The 25,023-nt window shown below is 35.3% G+C and overlaps 2 protein-coding genes across 2 annotated transcripts; both read right to left on the bottom strand.

The window, feature by feature from the left end:
- Nucleotides 1-5,583, bottom strand: LOC104895783 (ninja-family protein AFP1). Its single transcript, XM_010682381.4, has 2 exons — nt 3,977-5,583; nt 1-666 (listed from the first exon to the last, which is right to left on the bottom strand). The coding sequence occupies exons 1-2, from the start codon at nt 4,944-4,946 to the stop codon at nt 251-253; spliced, it is 1,386 nt and encodes a 461-aa protein (XP_010680683.1). The 5' UTR covers nt 4,947-5,583; the 3' UTR covers nt 1-250.
- Nucleotides 5,584-18,686: 13,103 nt separating this feature from the next.
- LOC104895782 (nuclear transport factor 2) lies at nt 18,687-23,642 on the bottom strand. The gene is made up of 9 exons (XM_010682379.4): nt 23,407-23,642; nt 22,788-22,975; nt 21,412-21,712; nt 20,926-21,134; nt 20,647-20,839; nt 20,385-20,506; nt 20,233-20,292; nt 19,740-19,803; nt 18,687-19,239 (listed from the first exon to the last, which is right to left on the bottom strand). Exons 2-9 carry the CDS (start codon nt 22,971-22,973, stop codon nt 19,016-19,018), a joined length of 1,359 nt encoding a protein of 452 aa, XP_010680681.1. The 5' UTR covers nt 22,974-22,975; nt 23,407-23,642; the 3' UTR covers nt 18,687-19,015.
- Nucleotides 23,643-25,023: the final 1,381 nt, after the last annotated feature.

The raw sequence follows: 25,023 nt of genomic DNA, 5'->3' as shown, positions 1-25,023 counted from the left end.
TTAAAAGAAGGCAAAAGAAAATTTGCCTCTTTACTATTTCTCATCACAGTTAAGTGAATTCCTGGTAACAAAAAAAAGTCCCTCAAGAACAAAATAAAATTTAAATTTAAAAAAAGGGGGGGCCAAGAAACTTACGTATCCACCAGCAAATAACTCTACATCCAAATTATAACAAATATTATACATTTCCCCGGGTTTCATAGAGAGGAGTAATACCAGGTTTATAGAAAGGGATTACCATTAGTGGTCACTAGAAGGGCGAAGCAGATGGGCTAACAACGATATGTCTAAGAGGGTGCTCTACGTCTTTGCCACCAGCGTGCTTGACAAACTCGGAAGGGGAGAAGAAGTTTCCATGACACACACACATTATACGCACTCCCTCGCCTTTCCCGTACTTGTATAAGATCCCTTCCACTTTCCTACCGTTAGGACCATCCCCTATCGTGAACACACATGGCATATCCTCTATCGCAGTTGATCCTGTCTCTTTCCTTTTGTTGTCTGCACTCTCAGGTTGCTTAGATGAACTCTCCGGCTCAGGACCACAAGCTCGCTGGATGGAGTCGTCTTTAGTTCGTGAAGGACCCATGGACTCCTGGCTACCTCGATCTTGTTGGGATTGGTTACTAGCTGGGCTTCGTTGTTCACCACAGCTGCTTGATCCTATGCATATTAGGAATAGAGTAACAAAGAAGGTTTAAGGTCCCAAATCAAGAGAAAGACATGGTTCTAATAAGCTTAAAACATAGAACGTCATGATGTAGATAAGATTGATTATACAAAGAAACAAAATGACATAAGATGTCTCCTATTGAGCATGTATATCTTTACAATGAAGTTAGGTCCTTCCATCATTAAATCAAGCATGTAAACAAACAAATCCATTCTAGAACTTCAACCTAATAGATTGTTTGGTAGGCGAATGAATGACGATAATGTTAATAAACATAGTGTAAAGTTGTAAGAAAATTCTCATGTCGATGTCCATGTTGTCCACCCCCAAAACATCTCCTTTCCTCAAAAATTTCATTATCATTCATTACCGCTTTGGAAGGTGGTATTGATCAGTGATGCGAGTTTATGATAGAAAACACATGTTGAGTGGTAAGTTTCATCACTATGGACATTAAAATTAGGCTTTTTGGCAAAATTATACTGATGTTCATTACCATTACTGCCAAACGAGTCGTAAGACCGTAAACAAGGCAATAACAGAAAGCAAAGGAAGAGTCTAACTGTATACAGAATTACCCAACAATTGCAAAGAGATCCCATGAACTTCAGTTTGTTGATCTAACCAACTCTGTTAATCCCGTTGTACTAGTGTCTGTACACAGCTTGTACAGCACTGATGAGATCAGCTAATCAACATTTAAATTTCATGATGATTGATGACCTCGGCAGCAACACTACTAACACTCGATAAGATTCCCAGTAAACACCTTTCAATATAGCAACACTGACACCAGACAAAAGTGATCCTGTTCTGGTTTAATACAGTTAGCCCTCAGCAATTTAAGCCCATTTCAATTTTCACATGTTAAGTAGAATAAACGGACTAAAGGGTCCAGTGGCTTCTCAGAGACAATTGGTCTTCAAACCGATGCTACATGATGAAACCTGATTGCTTACATATAACAAATGCAATGAATGGTACGACTTCAACAGATTTATTGCCTAATTCATTCTACTTTCACCACATGCTTCCCCATCAAAACTTTATGCTCCCTTCACTACAAGATAAATGAAATGCTATCTGAAAAGTTGATCCATGGGAAAAAGCCCTAGGCAGACAATATTGAGAAGTAGGGAGAGAACTTGAGAAAACAAGATTATTTCCTGAATTCCTAGGTCAGAAGCCTTCGCTTCAGTAATCGATCATCCATTAACGTGTCTCCCTCTAAAGTGATACTCTTCGAGCATTAGCCTTTTTGAGAAAATTTGCTAAGACGACATATGATGTAGTAAAAGGAGAGAAATGAAATGTTTGAGATTGGAAGAATCACATTTTACTTTATGCAAGTGTGAGATCATTTCGGATGAACTAGATTCATCCACTTCCACTAGTAGTTATATGACGATTCACCGTCAGAAATTAAGATGGTGCCCCTAGCCAAGTGGTTCACAGTAACAGGCTATTTCAATAATGCATGTTCTTCTCTTAACAGAATGCATTTTTTAAAAAATGTAGTCCACTCAAATCTCTCTCCTTTCTTCCTCAAAAATCACTCTTTGTTCCCACCCCAAAAAAAGAGCATATCTAATGTGCCCATCCTCAATAACAGGTTTTAGAAAGAGTCAGATTAGTGCCTGCAGGATCTTCGCAACTAATACAACTTGTAAGACATGAATCAGAACACATCCAGAAGAAACTCTACCCCCAATATCTCCAAATTCAATACTGCAAGACCATACAGAATTTCTCACTAATTCTCCAAAGTTAGAATCTTTCTTTTCCAAATGAGGAAAAAGGAGATAATTTCATCTATACGGATAAGGCGATTCAAGCAACATTCACCATATCATCCCCAACCTTGACAAAGTAATATAGATCAGAATTTCATGTTTGCAATGAATCAGACTATGTTCTCTACACCTTATTTCACGAACGTATTACTTTGCTCTTGATGAATCAGTATGTCAACCTTGATCAGATCAGAGAATTTCATACCAGACCAGGAAACATTCAGACCATACAAGATGAGCTTATTTGGACTATCCATCTCCATTAACATCTCTAATTACACATGAAACAAAATTATGAAAAATCTTTTTCTGAGAACACACATCAGATATTATTTCAATAAGATTTATTCAATAACATTCCACAAGATTAATGTTTATCTATGTAATAGTGAATAAAATATGGTCAAAGTTGAGTCAAACCAGGACATCCAGAACATGCTTTAATAAAATCAGACCAATCACCTCATATTAGGTGAGGAGATCATAATCTTAGTTTGATATTCATCCCCACCTGAAAACTCTGAAACTAGTCAAGTACCTATCTTAATGGGAGCAGCATATTAGACATCATATCATGGACAAAAAAGGGTTCATATTATACAATGTTTCTTTCTCCAAGCACAAGTCACTTACCAGAGAAGAGGTCTATAGAGATCATACGAAGACGAAGAAAGATAAACTCGGCACTGCAGTTAAGGGTTTACAATATCAACCTCCAATGACTTAAAATCCAGGGCTTTTTAAATAGCTAAAGCAGAACAGAGAATTACAAATAAAAATCATCAGGATAATCGTGGCATATTAGCAATCACAAAGGATCTGACTCCACCCCACGGAAGCTATAGACCTATGTTGCTCAGACTCTTCATTACACCTCAAGTACCCGTGTCGGATTCTCCACACTCAAACATGGGTGGGACACTTGGACACTTTGTTTTGGGCCAAAAAATTGAAAAAGTTCCAAAAAATAGCCAGCTTGGACATGTATTTGTATCAGACATGGGTACCCGAATCAGAGCAACATAGCTATAAACAAAAAATCATGACATACTATCACAAAAAGATCCGGAATATCAACACTAGAACAGAGGGACTACAATAACAATCAATGGAAGACCCAACAACAAGTCAACAGCCGCAATTGGCGAGAAACAATCAAAGATCTCACTCAGTCACTCCAACCAACAGAAAACAACCAACAATAATCATGACATATTAATATGGAAACATTATTAAGGCAAGGGGAAGGAGATAAGGCCCAATTACAGCAAATCCGAATCGGATTCAACAAATTTAGATAACAACCTAAATTACACAACAAACAATACCAAATCCAGTTCAAATTGCAGAAAAGAATCTACAAAAAAACAACTTGAACAACAGCATCCATTGAGAATCTGATGCAAAAAAACTAAGGCAATCAGTGTACAAAAAATAACCCATAAGCAGAAATAAGAACATCAACCTGAAAAATACAGTCAGTAAAAACCAAAAACCAAATTGTTACCTGGATGGATTCTACTCTCAAGCTCAGAAGCCTCAGAAGAGCTACCCCCTTGTGATTCCCCTGAACCCTGAGAAGATCCCTGCTGAAGTTGACCCTGACCCTGACCCTGAACCTGAACCTGACCCTGAGCAATCAAAAAACCTTGCAAACTACCAAAAGTAGTTCTTCTTCCTTTGACCTCAAAATTATTAGTAATTGTGGGTGGTTTAGAATTTGATGAACCAAAAAAGTTGGCCATTGAAGAACCAATAAGTTTATTAGTTATCCCTAAACATTGTTGTTCTCTCTCCAACCTTGCTCTCAACTTCAACCCTTCAACCCCTTTATCCTCAGCACCATTTCCATTTCCACCAGTCTCCTTGGAAACCCTCTGCTTCTCTGACCGGCGTCGTTTCGCCTCCATCCTCCTCAATGTCTGCATCTCTTTCCTCTTCCTCCACTCCTCCTCACTCTCCACAGGCAAAGATGAAGTTCTAACAAGGTTAGACACTGCCGCCCCCCGCGGCGCTACCGCCGTATCTTCATCTCTATCCCTATCCCTATCCCTAAATAAGGGCATAGTCCCAGCTATTGAGGATGACCTTATCAACCCCCCCATGTTCTTTGACTTATCTACCCCAAATATACCCCCTAATGATAACCCAAGTCCAAGATTTAAACCCTCATCATCCTCTTCTTCTTCCCCTTTTTTTCCCTCTTCTGATCTAATTACACCTCTTCCTCTTGTTGATGAACTACTACTATTACCCAAAAATGTTTGCAACAGATCTCTTGGGTATTTGCTTATTTCAAATGATAGATTTTCCATTTCTTTGCTTCTATGATGTCTACTATTACTATTATTACTACCACTAATATTACTACTGCTGCTCATACTCATAATTCCTGTACTACTCTTTATGTTTATTGCTTCACCCATTGCTTTTGATTTTGAGCTACTGCTTGAATACAGCTCAGATGAACTGTCCATTCAACAAACTCCTCTAATACCCCTTTTAATTTCCTGCTTAATCTAAACAACCCACAAAAAATTGGTTGATTTTTTGGTAATTCAACTCTTCTATCATCTTTATTTCAGCATACCCACAACTAAAGTTTTCATCTTTGCTAACATTTTTGGAGTTTTTTTTTATGAAAACCCAGATTCAGAGGAACCCAAATCTTTTTTAAAAAAAAAAAAAATACTTAATTTTTATAAAATTTTTAAAAAAAATTACTGGATTTGGAAGAGAGAGAAATAGAACAGAAGAAGAAGAAAAAAAGACAGTTTATTGAAGTTCTACAGAAACATTTAATCTTCAACACGTGGAGAAGTGAAGCCAGAAAACAACATAAAACGTTTTCTTGGTTTCTGAGTGGAAGAAATTATCAATGACTTCTTGTGAGTAATTTTTATTTTTAACTCTCTCTCTCTCTTTCTCTAATTGTTCAAAATTCAGAGAGGGAAGAGGAGAATAGTGGAAGCATCCTTTTCCCTTCTCTCTCCTCTCTATTTTCTCTAATTTTCTCTCTCTGTCTGTCTATCTATGATTGGGGGAGAAGTTGATGAGAGAGAAAAAAAAATGATGCACCAAAATAAAGTTTAGCAAAATTAGACCTTTAGAAATGTTTTTATTCTACACATCTAAACCAGTTCTGTTAATTTAATTAATTTTATAGGGTTGATTCATATTTGTTGAAATTTTAGATGATGATATCATGCTATCATATGATTATGGAAGAGAAGTGTCTCATTACATTCTCAAAGGTTCTTTAGGAGTAGGAAAAGATAAGGAAATATTGATCTTAAAGTGTCTTTAATAGGATAATATCTTTCTTAAATTGTGAGATAAAATCTTATCAATAAATTAACATGTATGACTTATGTTTCAATGATATTAACATAAATTATCCTTTAGCACATAAATTTGTTTGTGAAATTGTTTTACTCATGTTGTTTTAAACTTATTTTTCTAATAATGAAATTATTTTTGAGATTTAAACTTGGTAAATAAAAATCTTATGGAAAAAATTGTTTTTATTCGAGTATAATAATAATGGAACTACACTAATTTAATTGTTTCAAATTTTCAAAATGAAGTTAAAACATGTAACATCTCTTTTATCGATTTATTTTTAATAGACAGGTGACATTAAAGGTATAATTAAACATTTTGAAAATTATATAGGTATAAATTCAAGTCTTTTATCCTATAAATTGTGTATCATTCGTGTCACGCTATTTTATTAGTTGTTGCTATTAATATGACCCATCATGATCATTCAATAATTTAAAACTTAAAATACATAAAAAGAAATCGATATAAAGAGGTGTTATATAAGGTGTACACTTGTCGAGCAAAATATTTGGATTCCTTTTTTAAAAATTGGTAAAGACAAGTACTCTATTGAATCAAAACCTCGTATAGTTTAATCTGACGACTTAATTACACGAAGAAAAATAAAAAAAACCTATTTTTAAAGTATCTCTAATAGAGTTTGATCTCACAACCTTGACCGTAACTACATGGTGGATTCCATAGGTGAGGTGAAGAATTTGAAGAAGTAAGGGTATAATACTACAGTATTTCTATCATATAAGAGAATGGAGAGGAAGATGATGTTCCCGTTTAAAAAAACTAAATTGCTCTTAATAATTTAATGGAATAAAAAAAATTACAAAAAAAAATTTAAGAATCATTTTCCATTTCAACTTTGCATTTTAAGTGAAATTAAGACACTATATTAAATTAACGCACAATCGCGTACATATAAGACTAATTATAGATTAAAGAAAGGGCATGGAATTTAAAAGAACTTTGAAGTCACTAAAACATAGAAAGGGCACCTAAATGACAAAATTGCCCTTTAATTAGGTAAAAAAAAGTGCGTGGAAGTGTGGCGTGGCCTCCTTGCGAAAGTGACACGTTATGTATGCACTCCTCACCCCTGTACTTTATTCGTAGTAATAAGGTTCTACTATGAGACAGTATCAATTAATCCAAAATTTCCAAAGAATATAAAAACATCTCACCAAAAACTAAGAATATAAAAACAGATTTAGGAAATAAAAAAATGAAGAAAGAAGATTGAAGTGTGGGGCTGTTTTTGGACAGTCACTTTGAGTGTGACACGCGTCTAAAGGACATGAGATCAGGCAATAATAAACACGTGTCAAGTTGGACGACAAAGCACTAGTATCAACCACGTGTCTTTTACCCGTCTCCTAGCCGCAGCGTTTCTCTTTCATCATCATTGTATAATACACATACACAATTCACTTATTTACTCCACCACACCACTACTTTATTTTTATGCACTCATCAAAGAATAACAACCCTACGATTATCATCTCATGGTCTACCTCTTTTATTTCCCTAATCTACATAGATCTTGCTAGCTTTGGGTTGGTCACTTTTAACATTGCTTACTAGTCTCATCTTTTTTAAAAAAGTGGATAAGATGAAGGACCCGACTAAATTAGTATCTTGCACAAGTATAATCAGCCGAGTTTGTATGTCAAACTATTTACGGCCTGTTTGGTAGTCGTTAATAAATTGCTGTAATGGGAATGAATTTTAAGTACTATAATTATATTAGGGAAGCACCTTTAAAATCTCCATGGGGAGACATTTTTTCTCCATGGGCAAACAATCTCACCCCTAAACTTGTGTTTTTGACTCCAAGGGAAAGCAATTCTCATTACCACCTATACAAGGTGGTATTGGATGGGAATGAAAATTCAAGAAAGAAAGTGGACACTTTAGGATAAATGTAATTACCATGGGAATGAACAATGATATTTTTCACAAATTTATACACAAATTCATTCTCATTACCACCATTTATGACCAACTATCAAATGGGACGTTAGAGAAGGAGAGATGGTAAGGAAAACCTCCCCCCAAAGAGGTCTTAGTGGAATTTGATCCTATGACATTTAAGTCATGAGGCCAAACCTTTTGCCATTGTACAAAATCTTGTTTGATGGTTACTAGTTTTATAAGCACACTATGCATATAAAAACATATAAAAAATTTCATATTCAAGAGTAATAAAGATAGAGATACACTTATATTTTAATTTTTTTGTTTAATCAAAATAGGTAGTTAATCTTCCTTTTTTCTATTTTTTTAATATCCCTAATGTATTGTCTTATACTCATATTATAATAGAGATAAGCAATAAAAGAAAGAAAAGCTAACTGGGATCTTTAACTTCTCCCGTTTTCTTTTTTTCTAGATTCTAGAAAAGCATTCACAATATTGACTTATTGAGGTTCGTCTACCTTCATCCCTCGTCTTTCTATCTTTTCCTCCTTTTTGTACCTCATATTCCACTAACTTTGCCTCGACCTTTATTTCAATCTTTATTTTTTTCCAAGAGTTCTTTCAATCGTTGCCTTTCTTGTGGGTTATGGCCTTATGGGGAGAGAAAGTATAAAAGTAATATTAGTTTATTAGAAGAGAGAAAAAAATTGGTCAAAAAACTGATGCCCAACTTTTCATGATGGATCAAGATAAAGAGGAGCAAAGAAGGAATTGGAGGAAAGAAAACATATGGTGGCATAGATGAAAGAGTCAAAAAATAATAAAATAATTAATAACCACAAACTATAGGACAATCATTGATCCCGGTCTTAACAATTTGTGAGATTGGTTCACCTACTAATGTTTCAAAATCTCACACAAAAAAGTATAATTTCTTTACTGCCCTCCCACGTGTCTAGCTCTCACTAGTTTAATCTAAAGTACCAAATAAAGGGTTCATAAATCAGTTAGCACCCACCCTTTCCTTGACATGCCTCAAAACCCCAAAATGGTAAGAGTGGATTCAAGTATGGTTTACCCTCTTGCAAAATTGAACACCTACTTTTACCAAGATTGAAATTTACAAGTTATTCTTGAGTTATAGCAAAATTCCACGTTAAACAAATTTAATTTAAATTGAACTTTTCATCTGGAAGTAAATAAAAATTACCCGGCCCTACTTCATGATGAGTTTGAAAAATTAATTCTAGACTATCTAGGAACCTACATAATTTCCTTAATAATACGAATTAAAAGATGTGAAAGTATTGGGTCAGACCGTCTGATCCAATAGGTTTCGTCGGACTGATGCCATACTCTCTTTTACTAACGAGAGAGTGCGAGAGATAGAATGTAAACCATGAATCTGAAGGAGAAAGCGCCGATAACAGAGAGAGAAATAGATACAGCAGAGAGTTCAAGGTCGCCGAGATGACCTACAAAAATGTTAGTGAGAGAATTACTAGCGTACTGACAAAATATGTTAAACACCAATGGAGCAGCAATCTTCCATAACTTCAATGATTGAATCCAGAACACCGACGCCGCCTCTTTCACGCTATTCACAGCCGCGTAATCTCCGGCGTCTCCGACTACAACGTCGTCGTTTGGTGCCTCCGATCTCTCATTGCCTACGACGTCGTCCAACAATGGTGCCTCCATTTCTTTTCGTAAGTTTGCTTACAAATTCTCTATCCTTTAAGAAATACAGTGGAATCTCTCATTCAATACTGGAAGAAGGGATGACATTATGGTAAAGCATTGCACCTGTCTTTAATGATGTTGCTACTGGAAGAAGGGATGGCATTATGGTAAAGCAAGATGAATATGGCTTGGAGGAAAACCAGGGCTTTGAATTTTTTCAGTTCTAAGAGGAATGAAGAAGAAGGAGAAAGTGAGAGAAAGCAGAGGTTAGTGTTTTGTTTTCTTTTCAGTTGGTCTTTGTTTTCTTTCAGTTGGACTTTCTTTTCTTTCAGTTAGACTTTCTTTTCTTTCAGTTGGACTTTCTTTTCTTTCAGTTGGACCAACTGAAAAATAATGGGCCAACTGAAAGAAATAATGGACTAACTGAAACAAAATGAAGACTACCTGAAGAAAAATGTAGACTACCTGAAAAAGAATAAAGACCAACTGAAACCCAAGTAAGTCTAACTGAAGCACAAAAACTCACTGAAAAACAAAGAAGACTAACTGAAAACAAAATGAAGACTACCTGAAAAAAAATTTGGAACCACCTGAAAAAAAAAATGAAGATTACCTGAAAAAAATTGGAACCACCTGAAAGTCGTCCGACCAAGATTATGGTCGGACGAGTCCGACACAATACGTTCTCTTAAAAGATTGAGGAAACTAAGTGGTAAGTTTTCTAGGAAAAATAATAATTAAAAGGAAAGACAAATATGCTTATATATTTCTATTTTATAAGCCAATTTGTGAAGAGCTTGTGTTCACATAAAGAACATGTTTGGTAATTGGCTTTTGGCTTTTTTTATTGGCTTTTGGCTTTTAGCTTTTAGCTTTTAGCTTTTTAATTTGGTCAAACAACTAAAAAAAGTGTTTGGTTATTGGCTTTTTCGTTGGCTGAAAAGCTGGTTTTTAAGTCAAAATAAAAAAGCTATCTGAAGTAGTTTTTTGGATTGTCTTTTGACTTGTTGTCCTGTGAACTATCTAATAAACAACCAACAGCCACAACTAATTTTTACCAAACATTTTTGCAAACAACTGACTTGAACAACCAACTCAAAAAGCCATTACATACAACTAGAGGTGATCATGGGTCGGGCCGGGTCGCACCTTTAAAAAATTGCCCATTGGTCGGGCAGTGTAGGAGGAATTTCGGGCCAAAATTTTGTGCCCAAAGCCCGCTATTTCGGGCCTAAATGAGCGGGTTTTTTGGGTTAAAATCGATCCGAGCCAAAAAAAAATAGACTAAAAAATCATTTTTGACTTGCCCAAAGCCCGACCCAAAGCAAAAAAAATCAGGTCGGGCACGATCGCAAACCAAAAAAACTGCCCAAAACCCGCCCAAAAATCGGGCCGGGCTGATTTGATCAAGTCTATATACAACCAATGTTTCCAGCCAGTCAAACAAGCCAACTAAAACAGCCAGCAACCAATTGCGAAACAACCTCAAAAAAGACTAAAGTATCATATCTTATATAATAATGAAATCAAATCAAATTAAAAAATGATGCAACATTATTCAATCAATTAATTTCGCTAATATGCACATGACTGTTTAATGTTTGCTAAATAGAAATGATGTCAAATTTTTCTTTAGAGGAACTTTTTGTGAAAAAATTGCTTACCTACTATTTGAGATTATTAAATAAAATAATACAATTTAACATTATATTTACTTTCACAAAAAAACGCTTATATATAAGACTAGTATCTCGCATTGCGAGTGTATATATGTATATATTTGTTTTAGGGATTAATTTAGGGCAATTTACTTATCTACTAAAGTTAACCCTAATGCAGATTGTAGGGTTTTTTAAGAGGAAATTGAAAGTTGATTGAGAATTACTTATTTGAGTTTAAGTTAAAAATATATATTTATTGCCAATTTATGTTGTTTCAACAAAATTATAAATGATTGAAGATAAAAAAAAAATGTTAAATGGATACTTGTAAAAAGACATTGATAATTATGGATTCTGTTAGTTTAGTTAATTTGGAAACTAGACACCGACTATAAGATGGTAGTAGTTTTCAATAACAAAATCCTTTTTTAAAACTTGAGATAATCAATTTTTATAGTTTTATATGAATGCTCATTATTGTATACTACCTCCGTTTCTTTTTAGTGTACACACCTTTTTTTATCCAAATCTTTTTAATCTATACATTGTTGCTTTTAATTTTTAGTTAGTTGTTCCATCACTCATGTGATCCAAATTTTAACATAATAACCCATCTTACAATTTCTCTCTTTACCTTGTTAGTTTATCTCTCCTACTGTTTGTTTATCTTTCGCTTATGGGCTTCCTCTTTGATTATTTCCTAAAGTGAAGTGAACAAATTAAAGAAAATCGAAGGAAATAGTATTTAGCTCTCCTGGTCATCTAGTGCATTAAAAATAATCAAAAGGGACCTCATAAGACATCGTCTATCATACAAAGTATTGTTACATGTGCCCCATATACTATTATATTACTTAATTAAAAGTATTAATTTTATACTTTTATATATATATATACTATTATTATTATTATTATTATTAATTCAAAACGAAAAGACGGTGGGAGAGCAGTGGCTTCGCACTCTAAATTCCAAGCAGTTTGTCTGGGTTTGATTCCTCATTAAGTGTTCGAGCTGGTAGTTAATAAGGGTAGGGGAAAAGTTTCTTTCGAACAAGAGGTGGGCATGGGTCGGGCCAACACGCTGGACGGCCCGGCCCGTTGTCCACTACGTGGGCCACAGGCATGTCAAGATCAATAAATTTTATTTCAGGCCCGCACCGCCACGAGCCCGCCTAGATGTCCCGCGAGCCGAACGCTCCTTTCCTTTGCTTTTTAGTCTAAAACTGTCAAAAATCCAAAAAATAAACAACATAAAACACGGGTCAGCTCGTATGAGGCACGAGCCCGTCCCGCGAGTCCGTGGGCTTGGGCCGGACCGTGGACAAAATTTGGAAATTTCAAACCCGCCTCGCCACCCACGGGATCAGGTCCGGCCCAATCCGTCATTTCCCCAAGCTTGCGGGCCGAGCCCCTGAACAGGCCCGGCCTAGCCGAGGTTTAATTCGAATCCTCAAATAGGGATTCCAGCTCACAAACTCGTGTACCAAACAAAAGTACACACTACTATTATTATTTACTTAATATTATAAAAGGTACAAGGTACACCTTAACATGCATAGCTCTATAATAAATTTAATATTGAATTTATACTAACCTATTGAGACCTTTCCCTCAAACAAACTATTGAGACCCACTTAAATTAAATAAATTATATTTAATAATAAAATTGTGAGTCATAAATACTTGATCTATGTACTCCAAGCAATAGGAAAAATTTACGTGAACATTGATTGATTATCACCAAATATTTGTCCATCTCCATCCTCCTTTCTCCCAATTATGGACAGCAATGCAAGACCAAAGGTTTAAGAGTTGAGTAGTTGAGTACTCCTATTGTCGTGGACTCGTGGAGTCGTGGGAAGATTAAGATTCCCGACATCTACAAAGGCCACGTGTTGCACCACATCTCAAATTTGATTTGCTTTATGGACCAACTTGTAAGGTGCGACAAAAGTTTTTTTTTTTTTTCCCTAGTGCAAAAACTATATGTGGATTAACTATTATTAAACCAGGTGTTTTGCACAAGTTTTTAAAGAAGTTTAAGTATTTTGACTTGGTTAAAACACTAATTCGAAAAAATAACAGTGTTTAACAAGGTAGTGGTGTAAGTAGAGATGGCAATGGATCCTGGACTCGTTCCAGATCCGTTTTGAAGGATCTGGATCTTAGCATTTTGGACCCTACGGATCTGGGTCGGATCCGGATCCCACACAAAAAAGGGATCTGGATCTTATGGAGAGGATCCAGATCCGACTCGCAGATTCGTTTTTCTTATAGTTTGAATATTTTAATTTTTAATTAGTAACTTAAGGCTACTGTTTATCTCACTCTCATACAAGATTGAATATTTTAAATGTTGGGATGTTGCTATATTGTAGTTTGGTGAATGTTATAATAATTATATTATTTAGTGATAAAATATTAGCAATTGTTTTGTACAACTTTTTGAAGAAACAGTCAGATCCAGATCCAGATCCGTAGAACCGTGGATCTAGTGGATCTGGATCTGGGTATTACCTTTTGAGATCCGTAGGATCCGGTCCGGATCTGGGTCCGGGCTCAAAAAACGGATCCGGATCTGGTACCACCAAGATCCGGTCCAGATTCGGCCCGTTGTCATCCCTAAGTGTAAGTAGCTTTTGGTGATACAAGTAGTGTTTTAATAGAGTTTGTCAAAAGCTACAATTTGTAGCTTTTGAGGTAGCGTTTAGTGGTGTATAAATTATATATTACCTCCATTTCGTTTTAAACACAACAGTTTCTATTTTGAAAAGTTTCAAATTAAATGCAACAATTTCAAACTTTCTATTTTGACAAACTTTTTAAGTTTGAATTTACAAAAACACCCTTACTAAAAAATTAAACCACACTTAGGGTGCGTTCTCTTCAACTTTAAAAATTAAGTTTCAGGTCCAATAAGTTCAGATCAGTTCAGATAAGTTGCAATCAGGTCCAATCAGGGCAATAAGTTCCAATTAGCTCTGATAAGGTCCAATAAGTTTCAATCAGGTGCAATAAGTTCCAATCAGGTGCAATAAGTTCCAATTGCTAAAAGTTGTTAAGGTCTAATAAGTTTCAATCAGGTCCAATAAGGTCAATAAGTTTCAATCAGGTCCAATAAGTTACAATCAGGTTCAATCAGGTCCAATAAGTTGAATCAGGTCCAATCAGGTTTAATAACTTCCAATCATATAGTTCAGGTTCAATAAGTTCAGTTCAAATAAGTTTAGTGCCAATAAGTTGAAGAGAACGTACCCTTAATTATACCTAGAAACTAATTGAACCCTTAATCAAAAACTTATTATTCCCACCACCACCACTTTTCTTCATCATCATCTAAACCTCCATCATCATCCCCTAAATTTCTCTCTCCTCACTCCCACCCACCACCACTTTATATCTCCACCACCACCCTCCGGAAATCGTCCCAACCTTTCACCGCTGAACTCACCAACCACCCCTCTTTCCGCCGCCAACATCATCTTCGAACATTCCTTTATCTCCCTCTTCATAAGCTTAAAATTGAAGTTCATCAATGGTGTCACTTCTCAAAACCCCTCTTCTCTCTCATCTGCAATCTCATCCTCAGGTAATCCTTAATCCACATGTGAAGTTTCGATTTGGATTCTCGCTGTAAACTTTGGTTTTTATCATCTTCAACGACCGCAATTTCGGAATTTCGAGTTTCATTATGGTGGGTTAAATTATGGGTTTTAATGGGTTAAAATTCGTTGGTAGTTGCAGATTTGGGATCTTGTTTGTGATTCTGGCAGTTTGGGTTTGATTTTGGCGGTTTTTGTGGTGGTTTGATTGTGAATTCAGTTGCTTGGGTGGTGAATATCGAAGATTTTGGTGGAGCTAGCTAGTGTTTCAGTGGAGCTGTGATAAGTCATATTTATATATAGTTTTTAGGTGCATTTAGGTTGCATTTTAGAGCATTTAGTTTCATATTTAGGTTCATTATTGCATTATATTCTTAAGTTATGATTTTTACTCCTATTCGGTATGTTTTCTTATTTTTGATGAATTTCAGGCATTGATAACGTATTTGGAGTATGATTAGCTAAGCTTGAGGATTAGGAGCACTTGGAGGGAAGCTACAATGAATAAGGATCGTATGGATATGTCATAGTACGAGTTTGAGCAAAAACGAAGCGGAAAATCATTAGAAGAAATGTGGAAAAGGAGTCACGTCTACTCTTCTGATCATAACTTTTGATGTGCTCCTTAAAATCGAGTAATTCCAGCAGATTTGGAAACTAGACTTGAAGATCTTTCCAACGATAGGTGGCACGCCCCGAGGAGACTTCTAGTCAAGGAGTAATGCTTTCCGGAAGATTGCACTGTTTCTGCTGGAATCTGCCACGCGTACGCGCGGATCACTAATCCGCCTATTAATGATTTATTTAAGACTTTCCTTATCTTGTAAATTACTTTCCTAGTCATATTAGGTTAAAGAATATTTTTTAGATTAGTTTTCATTCTCTCTCCCCCCCCCCCTTCACGTTAATCTTTAGGTTTTAGTTTTCTCTCTCTTTCTCTCTAGTTTTAGTTGTAAACCCTAATTTTTATTCTTCATTAATTCATGATTTCTTTTAGTTTCTTTCCTTGATTTCTTTAATTATGTTTTCTTTTAAAGTTTTAGATTTGATCTTTAATTTCATGTTAGAGTAGTTTTTATTTCTAGGGTTTTGGGAATCCATGTTTATATGCTATGATTTGATTGATATTTATTTATGGTTTGATTAGTTATTGATATCTCTAATTGATTAGTGTTTTATTGTTAATCTTGCAACCTGATCAATTGTTTGATTAAATATTGTTAATATCGAGTCATAGATCGAGAGATAGTACTCTTTAGAGGCTTACCTACAATTAGCAAATCTGATTATGTTGAGCGATCGTACTAGCATATGTTGATTTGAGAGTGTTAATGCCTGACCAAGGATTAATCTGTGCTCTAGATATCTGATTGATTGAACTATTGATGATATTTTGATATATTATAGTTATAAACATGGTGAACCATTACCCTATATCCTTTTTAGTTTGATTTTCTTTATTTATTAGTTTAGAACCTTAATTCACATATTTCTGATCTTGTTTAGTTTCTCTATATATTAGAAGTTAGATTAAAACGACTATCTCTCTATGGATTCGACCCTACTACATTGTTAGAAGGTTTTGCAGGAATTATTTTTGACGGGTGTACGACAAGCCTATCAAGCTGCTGGCGGTGTTTCGGTGAAGCTGGTGATGCTGGTGGTGCTCTGGTGGTGGCAGTAAGTAATGGTATTGGTGGTGCTCTGACAGTAGTGGTGGCAGTAGGTACTGGTACTGGTGGTGCTCCGGTGGTGGTAGTGGCAATAAGTAGTGACAGTTTGGTGGCATTAGGTGGTGCTTGGTCCCACTTTCTCTCTCCACTTAAATATAATCACATGCCCTTTCCTATTTTTAATCACCTCTTAAGAAATTTCGACTAGGAGTACGTGCCACTCCAATTGTTGCGTTTAAAACGAAACGGAGGTAGTATTAAAGTTTTGATTGAGTTTTTAACTAGTTATTTGTAAACAACTACTTTGACAGCTTGTTTTACCGAACATCAATATCTTATACAGCTACTTGAACAACTAACAGCTACAGCTACACACCAACCACTAACAGCTAGCAGCACAACTAACAACTACTCTCACAACTAAAAGCTACCACCACAGTTATTGTTGTCGAGCAAGCCCTAAATATAATTGTTATTTGATTAGGATTTTTCTAAGTTATGCACCTAGTGTAAATACTTATCTATTTGTTTTTTGTTTTGTTCAACGAAATTGATAAATACGACATAATTAGCGATATTATTCACATAATAGAAATTAGATATCAACTATGATAATAATATCTTTTATTAACTATGTCATATTTATCAATTTTGTTAAATAAAGCTAAAAACAAATAACTAAACTTACGCACTAGGTGCATATGTTAGAAAAATTGATTTGATTAATATAAATACTAATATTTTTAGGTTTGTTATCTAATTTAGTTAGTAATTTATTTTGAAAATGGTATCTAAGACCAAAGACCGAATCGTACCCATAAAACTTTATTGATATCATCTAATTTAGTTAGTAATATCTTATGAAATATTTCTCAGCAATTGAAACTACTCCTACTCAGTTTTGGACGAATTTCGTACCCGAACCTTGCATTAGACCCGCTAGTAGACCAGATGAAGTTTATAAACCCTATGAATTGTAGGGCATGATTGACTTAAAAAAAAAATTAGACGTGGACAAAAGGCCAAAAAGCCTATCTAAATTGTATTCATTGCCATCCCTATTCTACCTTTCTCTATTTTATCTCAACTTTCAGTTCCCTCATCCAGATTTCTTGTGCCTACAAGGCTACAACATTCCTATTTTTCCGACCTCTTTTTTTCCTTGGAAATTTATTTTTCTTCTTTCCCGGTCTGTCGTGGTTGGAGAAGGCCCAATGAAACTGGGCTGAACAATTTTAGCTCCTCGCATACAAATGTTGTTTACATAATTCTACACTCACCATCTTATATAGAAGTAGTTAGTAGATAACAAAACTAAATGATTATCGCATCTTCCACAAAGCACGATTTTGTCACACGAATGGTCTGTTCGAACCGTTATAGACTATAATGATTCCACAAGTTCCCATACTCCAGGCCAATCACTAACCCTTCTCCATTCGCTCCCAATCTCAAGTCAAGTGGTCACCACTGCCTCCTAATACATTTCACAAGCTCAACTTCGATGGATCTGTCCGACGCGGGTCAGCTTAAGCAGGGGTCATTATTCGTGACAGTCAAAGCCAACTAGTCCAAGCATGTGCCTACAACCTCGGTCAATCACAGGTATCCATAGCCGAAGCCACAATCCTTCAACAAGGCTTTTTTCTCGCCATTCACATAGAAGGTGATAATCTTCTCATCATTAACGTCGTCCAATGTAAATGGGACCCACCATGGCAGATTGCAAACATCATCACAGACATCCAACATCTTATCAATTCATTCTCACACTGGCATATCCAGCACATCAATAGAGAAGCAAATGAGGCAGCAAACTGAATAGCTAATCTAGAACATTTAATTGATACTCCTTTTATGGTTGATGATTGTACAAATTCTACAATTTCACTCAATTATTGTAAACGATAGATATATTAGATCCACCCCTCATCGTACGAAGGATTTCCTAATATTCCCGTTTTTCCTTACATTTTAAAAAAAGTAAATAGATAACACTAATACATGATTTTCGGATACAATTTTATGACGCTATACAACATACACAACATTTATGATAATATATGCAACAAATGAATGTTCTTAACAAGATTTTAGTTTAGAATGTCTCGGAATAAAAAAAACACACTTTGGTTGTAAGTATGCCTGGTTGGTCTTCTTGATGCATGATGAGTATGATCTTAAGGGATAGAATTCAGATTTTGTTGTATCGATATAATGTATCGTTTTACAACCTTTATTTTCCCCGCCAAACCGCTTGATCATAAGATGAATGTTGGAACGTTAAATTGAAAATTGATAGCTCTACAATACATGAAAATATAATCTGCAAAGAGTGCAAGTAAAAAAACTCATGTAGTTACCAACAAGAAAATTAACAATTCACATAAGATCAATCTCAGACAAATACCCATCAATGTTTTCTCCGGGCAGAAAATTCCCTAACTAGCCTTAGCAAAATTAGAGTAATAATAGAAACTAAAAAAATAATAATGATAATAACAATCACTCTTCTAGCTTTCCCTCACAATCTTCAGAGGAATTTTTTTTGCTTAGTTCAAAATGTAAATCCAATGAAGTGAAGAGAATCAAGAGAAGACTCGTCCTACTCACTACAAAATTCTCTCTATGTATCACCAACTCGGAAAAAAGACTGGTGCAAAAATCGCTCCTACTTGGGTCCACCCCCTTGACGGGCACCTCCTCTTCCACCATCATTCTGGTAAACATATCCATCCCCATTACGGTTTCCTCGAGAAGGAACTTCCCCATTGCGCTTGTTGAAGTCGTTTCTTACGTAGCCGCGACCACCATTTGAATAGTTGCCTCGTCCCCTGAAACCATCATTCCTGTAGCCATTTCGTCCAGAGGGGTACATGCTCACACCATTGACAACTGCAGGCAATAGACCATCAGACATAGCATTTTTTATTAACTAGCATGCATATCAACTAAAATAAAATTGTACTTGTATATTTCAAGATTTTAATATTGAAATACAACCACCATCAGTAAAACGCGTGATTTAAATTAGATTTTTTCTCGATGAAAGACTCCCTCCACTCAATTGCGAGATAAAGTTGGTTACATATTGAGCAAATTAGTCATTAATGAGGACAGATGATCTAAGAAAGAGCTAACAGAACTCCAGAAGAACTTTCTCTTGAACAACAATAATAATGAAAGTTCAAATATCAAAGAAATCAAACAAACTGAAGTTAAAGATGTAGTCCAGATTAAGAGGCGCAACTGTTTTAACCTCACAGCCTAGTCCACTCCACCCCCCAGAAAGGGGAAACACGTCATTATAGAAAGATTTCCCCATATTTTCAGAATAATAAACAGTAGGAAAAGGAAGAGAAGCAAAGAAGAAAGATGTAGCATGCTGTGCTTACCTCGAGTACTAGTTTTTTTCTCTTGTATACTAGCTTTTTTCCCACCGATAATAATGTAGGCCATCTGAAACATAAATCGAAACATCAGATATTGCCTATGCGATAAGAAATATCCAAGAGCTGTGTATTGCAGAATATTTTATCTAAAGCAAAATTTAATAAAGAAAATGGACAAGTTCCATAGTGGGAAAAAAACTAGGAGAAATTTCCTACATCTATAAGGATCACAAATAAATTACTAGCATTTTATCAAACAATTGGCTTCATGTAATAAGGAAAGCCCACACAGCCACAGCATAAATGCCATAAAAAACTATGTCACTCTTCAAGCAAAGAACAAATAAAAGTTAAGCTTCTGATTACAAAAGGGTTATAGGCTACAGCAGCAGGGGGTAAACCATCCCAGTAGCCATTTTGTACAGTAGATATAAGAGGAAATTAGCAGGACAGTTCACTATTTAAGGAACAAAAAAGTAAAGACTTCTGAACTTACCTCAAGTGCCTTCTGTTTCCCAGCGAAATCTTCATACTCAACAAAACCAAAACAATAACCCTGCAGCAAGCAAATTTACAAAAGAAAAAGTTTGCATCAATGACACGCTTATAAATTAGATCAAAAAAGCACACTTTTATATGACTACATACCTTGTTTGATCGTACTTGGATGCCATTGCGTTTAATGCGTCCAAACTTCTGGAATTCCTGCTCAAGTTGATCCGGGGTTGCATTAAAGGGTAAATCTCCAATGTATACGGAATGACCCTTCTCTGCACAAAATTCAAGGAAAATCTTAGGATTAATCATATCATTGCTAATACTATTGAACAATAAGATAGTAGTTATAAATACGTGCACCAATAGAAGTAGCTATATATATACTAATATTATTTTGTTGATGCCTTAGTACCTTCAGCTTCATCAGCAACATTGCCATTGCTGCCATTGGAAGCAGAAGATTCAACTGAAACTGCAGGCACTGTAGCAGCACGAGATTGTTGTACAGCAGGAGAGGCAACAGTCTTCTTTGGTGCATTTGAAGTTGCAACTTTAGCAACATTAGACACGAGTGTTGTAGTAGAACCCTCCTTCATATTCTTGAGCTGAATTTTTTCGTAAAATAAATGAAGAGAAACATCAGTAAAACTGTAAAACATATCTAGTAGAAACACATGCAAACAGAACTTACAAGTGAAGCATATGACTTTTTAGGAGCATCCACATGACCATTAGATAAAGTCTCAGCAACTGGTTGGACATTGTGTACAGGATCAACAGGGGCTTGAGGAATGGCATTTTCGGCAACAGTTGACTCGTCTTTGGATGTGCTACTTGTTTCCGTTTCAGCCACTACAGCTGGAGTATGGTTTACAGTAACATCTGAAGCTTCAGTAGTCTCTGCAAGAGACAACATTCAACATTGGAGAGTCACCCTCTATATATAAACTACAAAATAGGATTTTAAGCAAGACAACCCCTAAGTGAAGGGTCTATTCCCCTAACTACCCCTAACTAAGAAAATTAAGATAAACCACTCATAACTGAGAAGATTAAAAATAAATTCCAAGTGAAGGGTGGTTACAGATATCGACCCTTCACTTGGGGGTGCCTTGGGTAACAGATCCTAGAAAACAACATTATGAGATAGAAATTGAAAGACAAAAAAAAATCTTACCTTCAGACATCACAGATGCTGTTGGTGCACTATTAGCAACATCCTCCTCTTCCAATGAATTAGGCACTGGCAAGCTGTCTTCTTCAATAAACCTAAATGCATCATTGAGTACAAAAAAACCTTTGTCTTGTGGAGCTAAAAAGAATGACTCAGTGAACTTCCTTCTCACGTCGTCCTTTCCAGTTAAACAACCTGTCACCAACACAATCACCCCATCCATATAGGAGGCTTGGGCATCAGCTGTCAGTATCTCTGCTTTGTAATCTTTGCAATTTAAGGAGAGTATGAGATCCTTAATCCCCTGTAAGAAGAATTGCACGAAATTTTAGTGCCCAAAAAAAACTTCCACGAAAGATACCACCTACCCCAAAAACATAAATAGAAGTCCAATTCAACCTTAAACCAACAAGCAAATAAACAACCATTCACCTGGAGCTAGTCAAGGAAATACCAAAACAAAGAATACGACTGCATAAACACCAAAAAAGAAAAAACACCAAAAGATCTTCTCCACCAGTAAAGAGAAATCCAAACCATAGAACCAACGAAAAAATATTATCAATACATAATAGGCCATTACAAGCAAACCTATTAACATTATGCAGTTAGAATATCTCAAAACTATTCGCACATATCTTAGTCAACACAAACATTTAGTGCCTCTCTTTTCATAGAATATACGAGTTGTAGTAAGCATAATACAACACGTAATAATGGAATCGCTCAAATTATAAACTGTAAATTTATGTTTCAAAACTTGTCAATTCACACTATGACAATAACCCTTCTAGGCAAAGCATCCAAAATCTTCTCCTACCAAATCTTGATGACAGTCACCATACTCATGCCTCTAGCTTAGCTTGTGTTCAATGCTCAACACAGGTAAACACAATTCTCAACACATGTAGAAATCCACATATAGCAGAAGTACAAGGTAAAAATGGAGATATAAACAAACACAAAAGGCATAATAAGAATTTTTACTCTCACATGGGAGTTTTTCTTTTGCTAATACATAAGGTGAGTTAATCAACATACATCATTATGAAAGTTCCTTGACTTGCTTTATATTTTAACTGAAGTTAATGACAAATCCAACAAAAAAGACTCAACATTCATATTACCTCATATTTGCTCCAACCCAAAAATACCAAGTATCAGGTTACGCGAGGTATTAACAGAATTAAAAACATTGAAACCTCCATGGTACCCACCCAAGACAGGACCTGTATCACAAGTAGTTCTAGAATCTAGATCTACAGAAGGATACTGCATCGCGTGGAACCGGAACCTACATCTTTTTGTTTGTGCATCCTATCTACTAACCCAACAGAGCACTTAAGGCAAAATTTAAGGACATATAATGATAAACTTACATCCATGGCAGTCACAGTGACCAATGTACCATCAGGACCTGGTCGACTCATTGCGCTTGAATCCTGATAAAATCGATGCACAAGGTCCGGCGATTGGTGCAAAATACGGTAAAATTGACTGACAAAAGCATGCCCCACAGTTTCAGCACTAAAATCCGACGAAGAGACATCCGTTTGAGTAGCCATCTCTGAAAAATTCGACATTTACAAGCAATTAATAACCACACACAACATACAACAGAAATATCACTTCTCAAAAACTTGTTCTAAATAAATCTACGTAATCTCATAAATCGAACACAACAAATTACATAAACGCCAATATATAATTGAAACTAATAAAAAAATCAAAAATAAAAACCTAAAACCCTAGATCTAGAACCTAAAACCCTAGAAAAACCCTCACTAGATTGATAAAATCAAACGAAAATACACAATCATGTACAGATCACAAATACTATCATCAACACTGAAACAATAATCAACATTCTTGTAAAAAATTACTCCAATACAAAAATAAAATTGTACAAAAATCAACAATAAAGCGCAAAAAGCAAAAATCACGAACAAAAAGAGAAAAAAATATTAAAAAATATATAAAATATAAAAAAAATCATACCTCTTTCCGGAAGATCGGAGAGAGAGATCGAAGTGAAAGAGAGAAAAAAGCGCCGCCGAAAATAACCGGAGTAAAAGTTGACAGGAGAAGAGAAAGAGAGGGAGAGAGAGAGTGTGAGAGAAATAAATTAATTAGGTAGTATGAAATGAATGAACGTGTGTGTATATATTATCACAGAGAAAACCAAAAAGTCGAGATGTGAGAGAAGAGGGACTAGGGTAATACGAGCTACAATTAGAGAGAGAACACCGAAACGAATTTATATATCTGTGAGGGGGTGGATAACGGATCAGACTTAGATCGGATTAAGCATAATTCAACTACGACTCTATAAAAAGTCCAATTTTAAATTTGGGTCTAACTCTGATTTCGAAAATTTGAGCCCAATCCAACTTAAAATCCTAACATCCGACTCCAATTTGACTTTTAATCTTTCTCCCCATTTCGTTAATAGAAAAATCTTCTATAATACAAATAATCGAATTTTTACCTTTTTTTAATAATTATATGGAAATCATATGAAGTACAAATAATCTAAACATTACTATTATTTTTAACAATGGTTTTTTTAATGGAAAAATCTTAAATAATACAATTGTCTTAAAGTCGGAGTCAGATTATACATACATATACATTAATATAAATAATAAAAGGATTAATTGCCTTAAAGTTGGAGTCGGGTTTTTTTTATTGGGAGTCGGACTTTTTCAATTGAGTTGGATTCGGAATAAGTTTTTGCCATAACCGACTAAGATTTTTTCCTTCACATCAGAGCGGACCAGGGCTGGGACCAGATTGAATTGTCATCTCTAGTTAGTGGTGTGCTATATCCAACAAAAAAAGGTTAAATACAACAAAACGGGTTATAAGACTAATCTACCTCTTTTATAATTTAAACTCAACAATACTAATACCCCCAGATTTGATCCCCTCAATTACGACCTTCGCAATACAGCAACAACCTTAGGAGGAACTATCAAATTTCGTCCAGCCCTGTCGCCAAAATTGATTGATAAGGAGGAATAACTGGCGTCGCACAATTAGAACTGCAATTTCGCGATATTGTGGAATCATTCAATTATCGATGGCTCAACGAGTTAACTACTGGTTTGGATGATCTAATGACTGAACTCGAAGAAGATCGTCGAAGGAGAGGAGTTGGTCGTGCATATGGTCATGGCGATAGTGGACATGGTAATTGATAATTGTATTTTTATCACCTTAGTATTTTCGTTATGACATTTATTAATTAGTTTTAAATGTTACTGTTTGGAAATTTATTCTTAAACATGTGTGTTTAAGTTATTTATATTTTGTTCGTATATGTTACCATCTTGATCAATTGTGTGGTTGATGTCGCCACCTAATAATAATAGGTTTAAAGCATTACTTGCAATTATAAGTAAGCACGAAAAAAGCCAAAACATGAGACATTATTATATATTCAATTGAAATAAACTAAATAGAGGGGTCTAATACAAACTTTACAAACTTAAAACGTTGTAGGCATAAAATTTTTATTATATGCCACGTCACACATTAAAGTCAAATGTTGACTTTTATTAATAAATGATCTTCTAAATTAATTAATTTGGGCTCACCATTAAACGTGGTCTA

Source organism: Beta vulgaris, chromosome 6, assembly GCF_026745355.1.
Source record: "Beta vulgaris subsp. vulgaris cultivar EL10 chromosome 6, EL10.2, whole genome shotgun sequence".
Lineage (NCBI taxonomy): Eukaryota > Viridiplantae > Streptophyta > Magnoliopsida > Caryophyllales > Amaranthaceae > Beta > Beta vulgaris.
This window is presented reverse-complemented; position numbering and strand designations above follow the sequence as displayed.

What these genes read in the sequence shown, in the direction of transcription:
- LOC104895783 (XM_010682381.4), bottom strand. Translation starts at nt 4,946, where the DNA reads ATGGACAGTTCATCTGAGCTGTATTCAAGCAGTAGCTCAAAATCAAAA. An exon ending in TGAGAGTAGAATCCATCCAG is followed by an intron (nt 667 to 3,976) that starts GTAACAATTTGG and finishes TAATATGCATAG; the next exon opens with GATCAAGCAGCTGTGGTGAA.
- LOC104895782 (XM_010682379.4), bottom strand. Translation starts at nt 22,973, where the DNA reads ATGGCTACTCAAACGGATGTCTCTTCGTCGGATTTTAGTGCTGAAACT. An exon ending in TCACTGTGACTGCCATGGAT is followed by an intron (nt 21,713 to 22,787) that starts GTAAGTTTATCA and finishes TTCTTCTTACAG; the next exon opens with GGGATTAAGGATCTCATACT. An exon ending in TCCAAGTACGATCAAACAAG is followed by an intron (nt 20,293 to 20,384) that starts GTATGTAGTCAT and finishes TGCTTGCTGCAG; the next exon opens with GGTTATTGTTTTGGTTTTGT.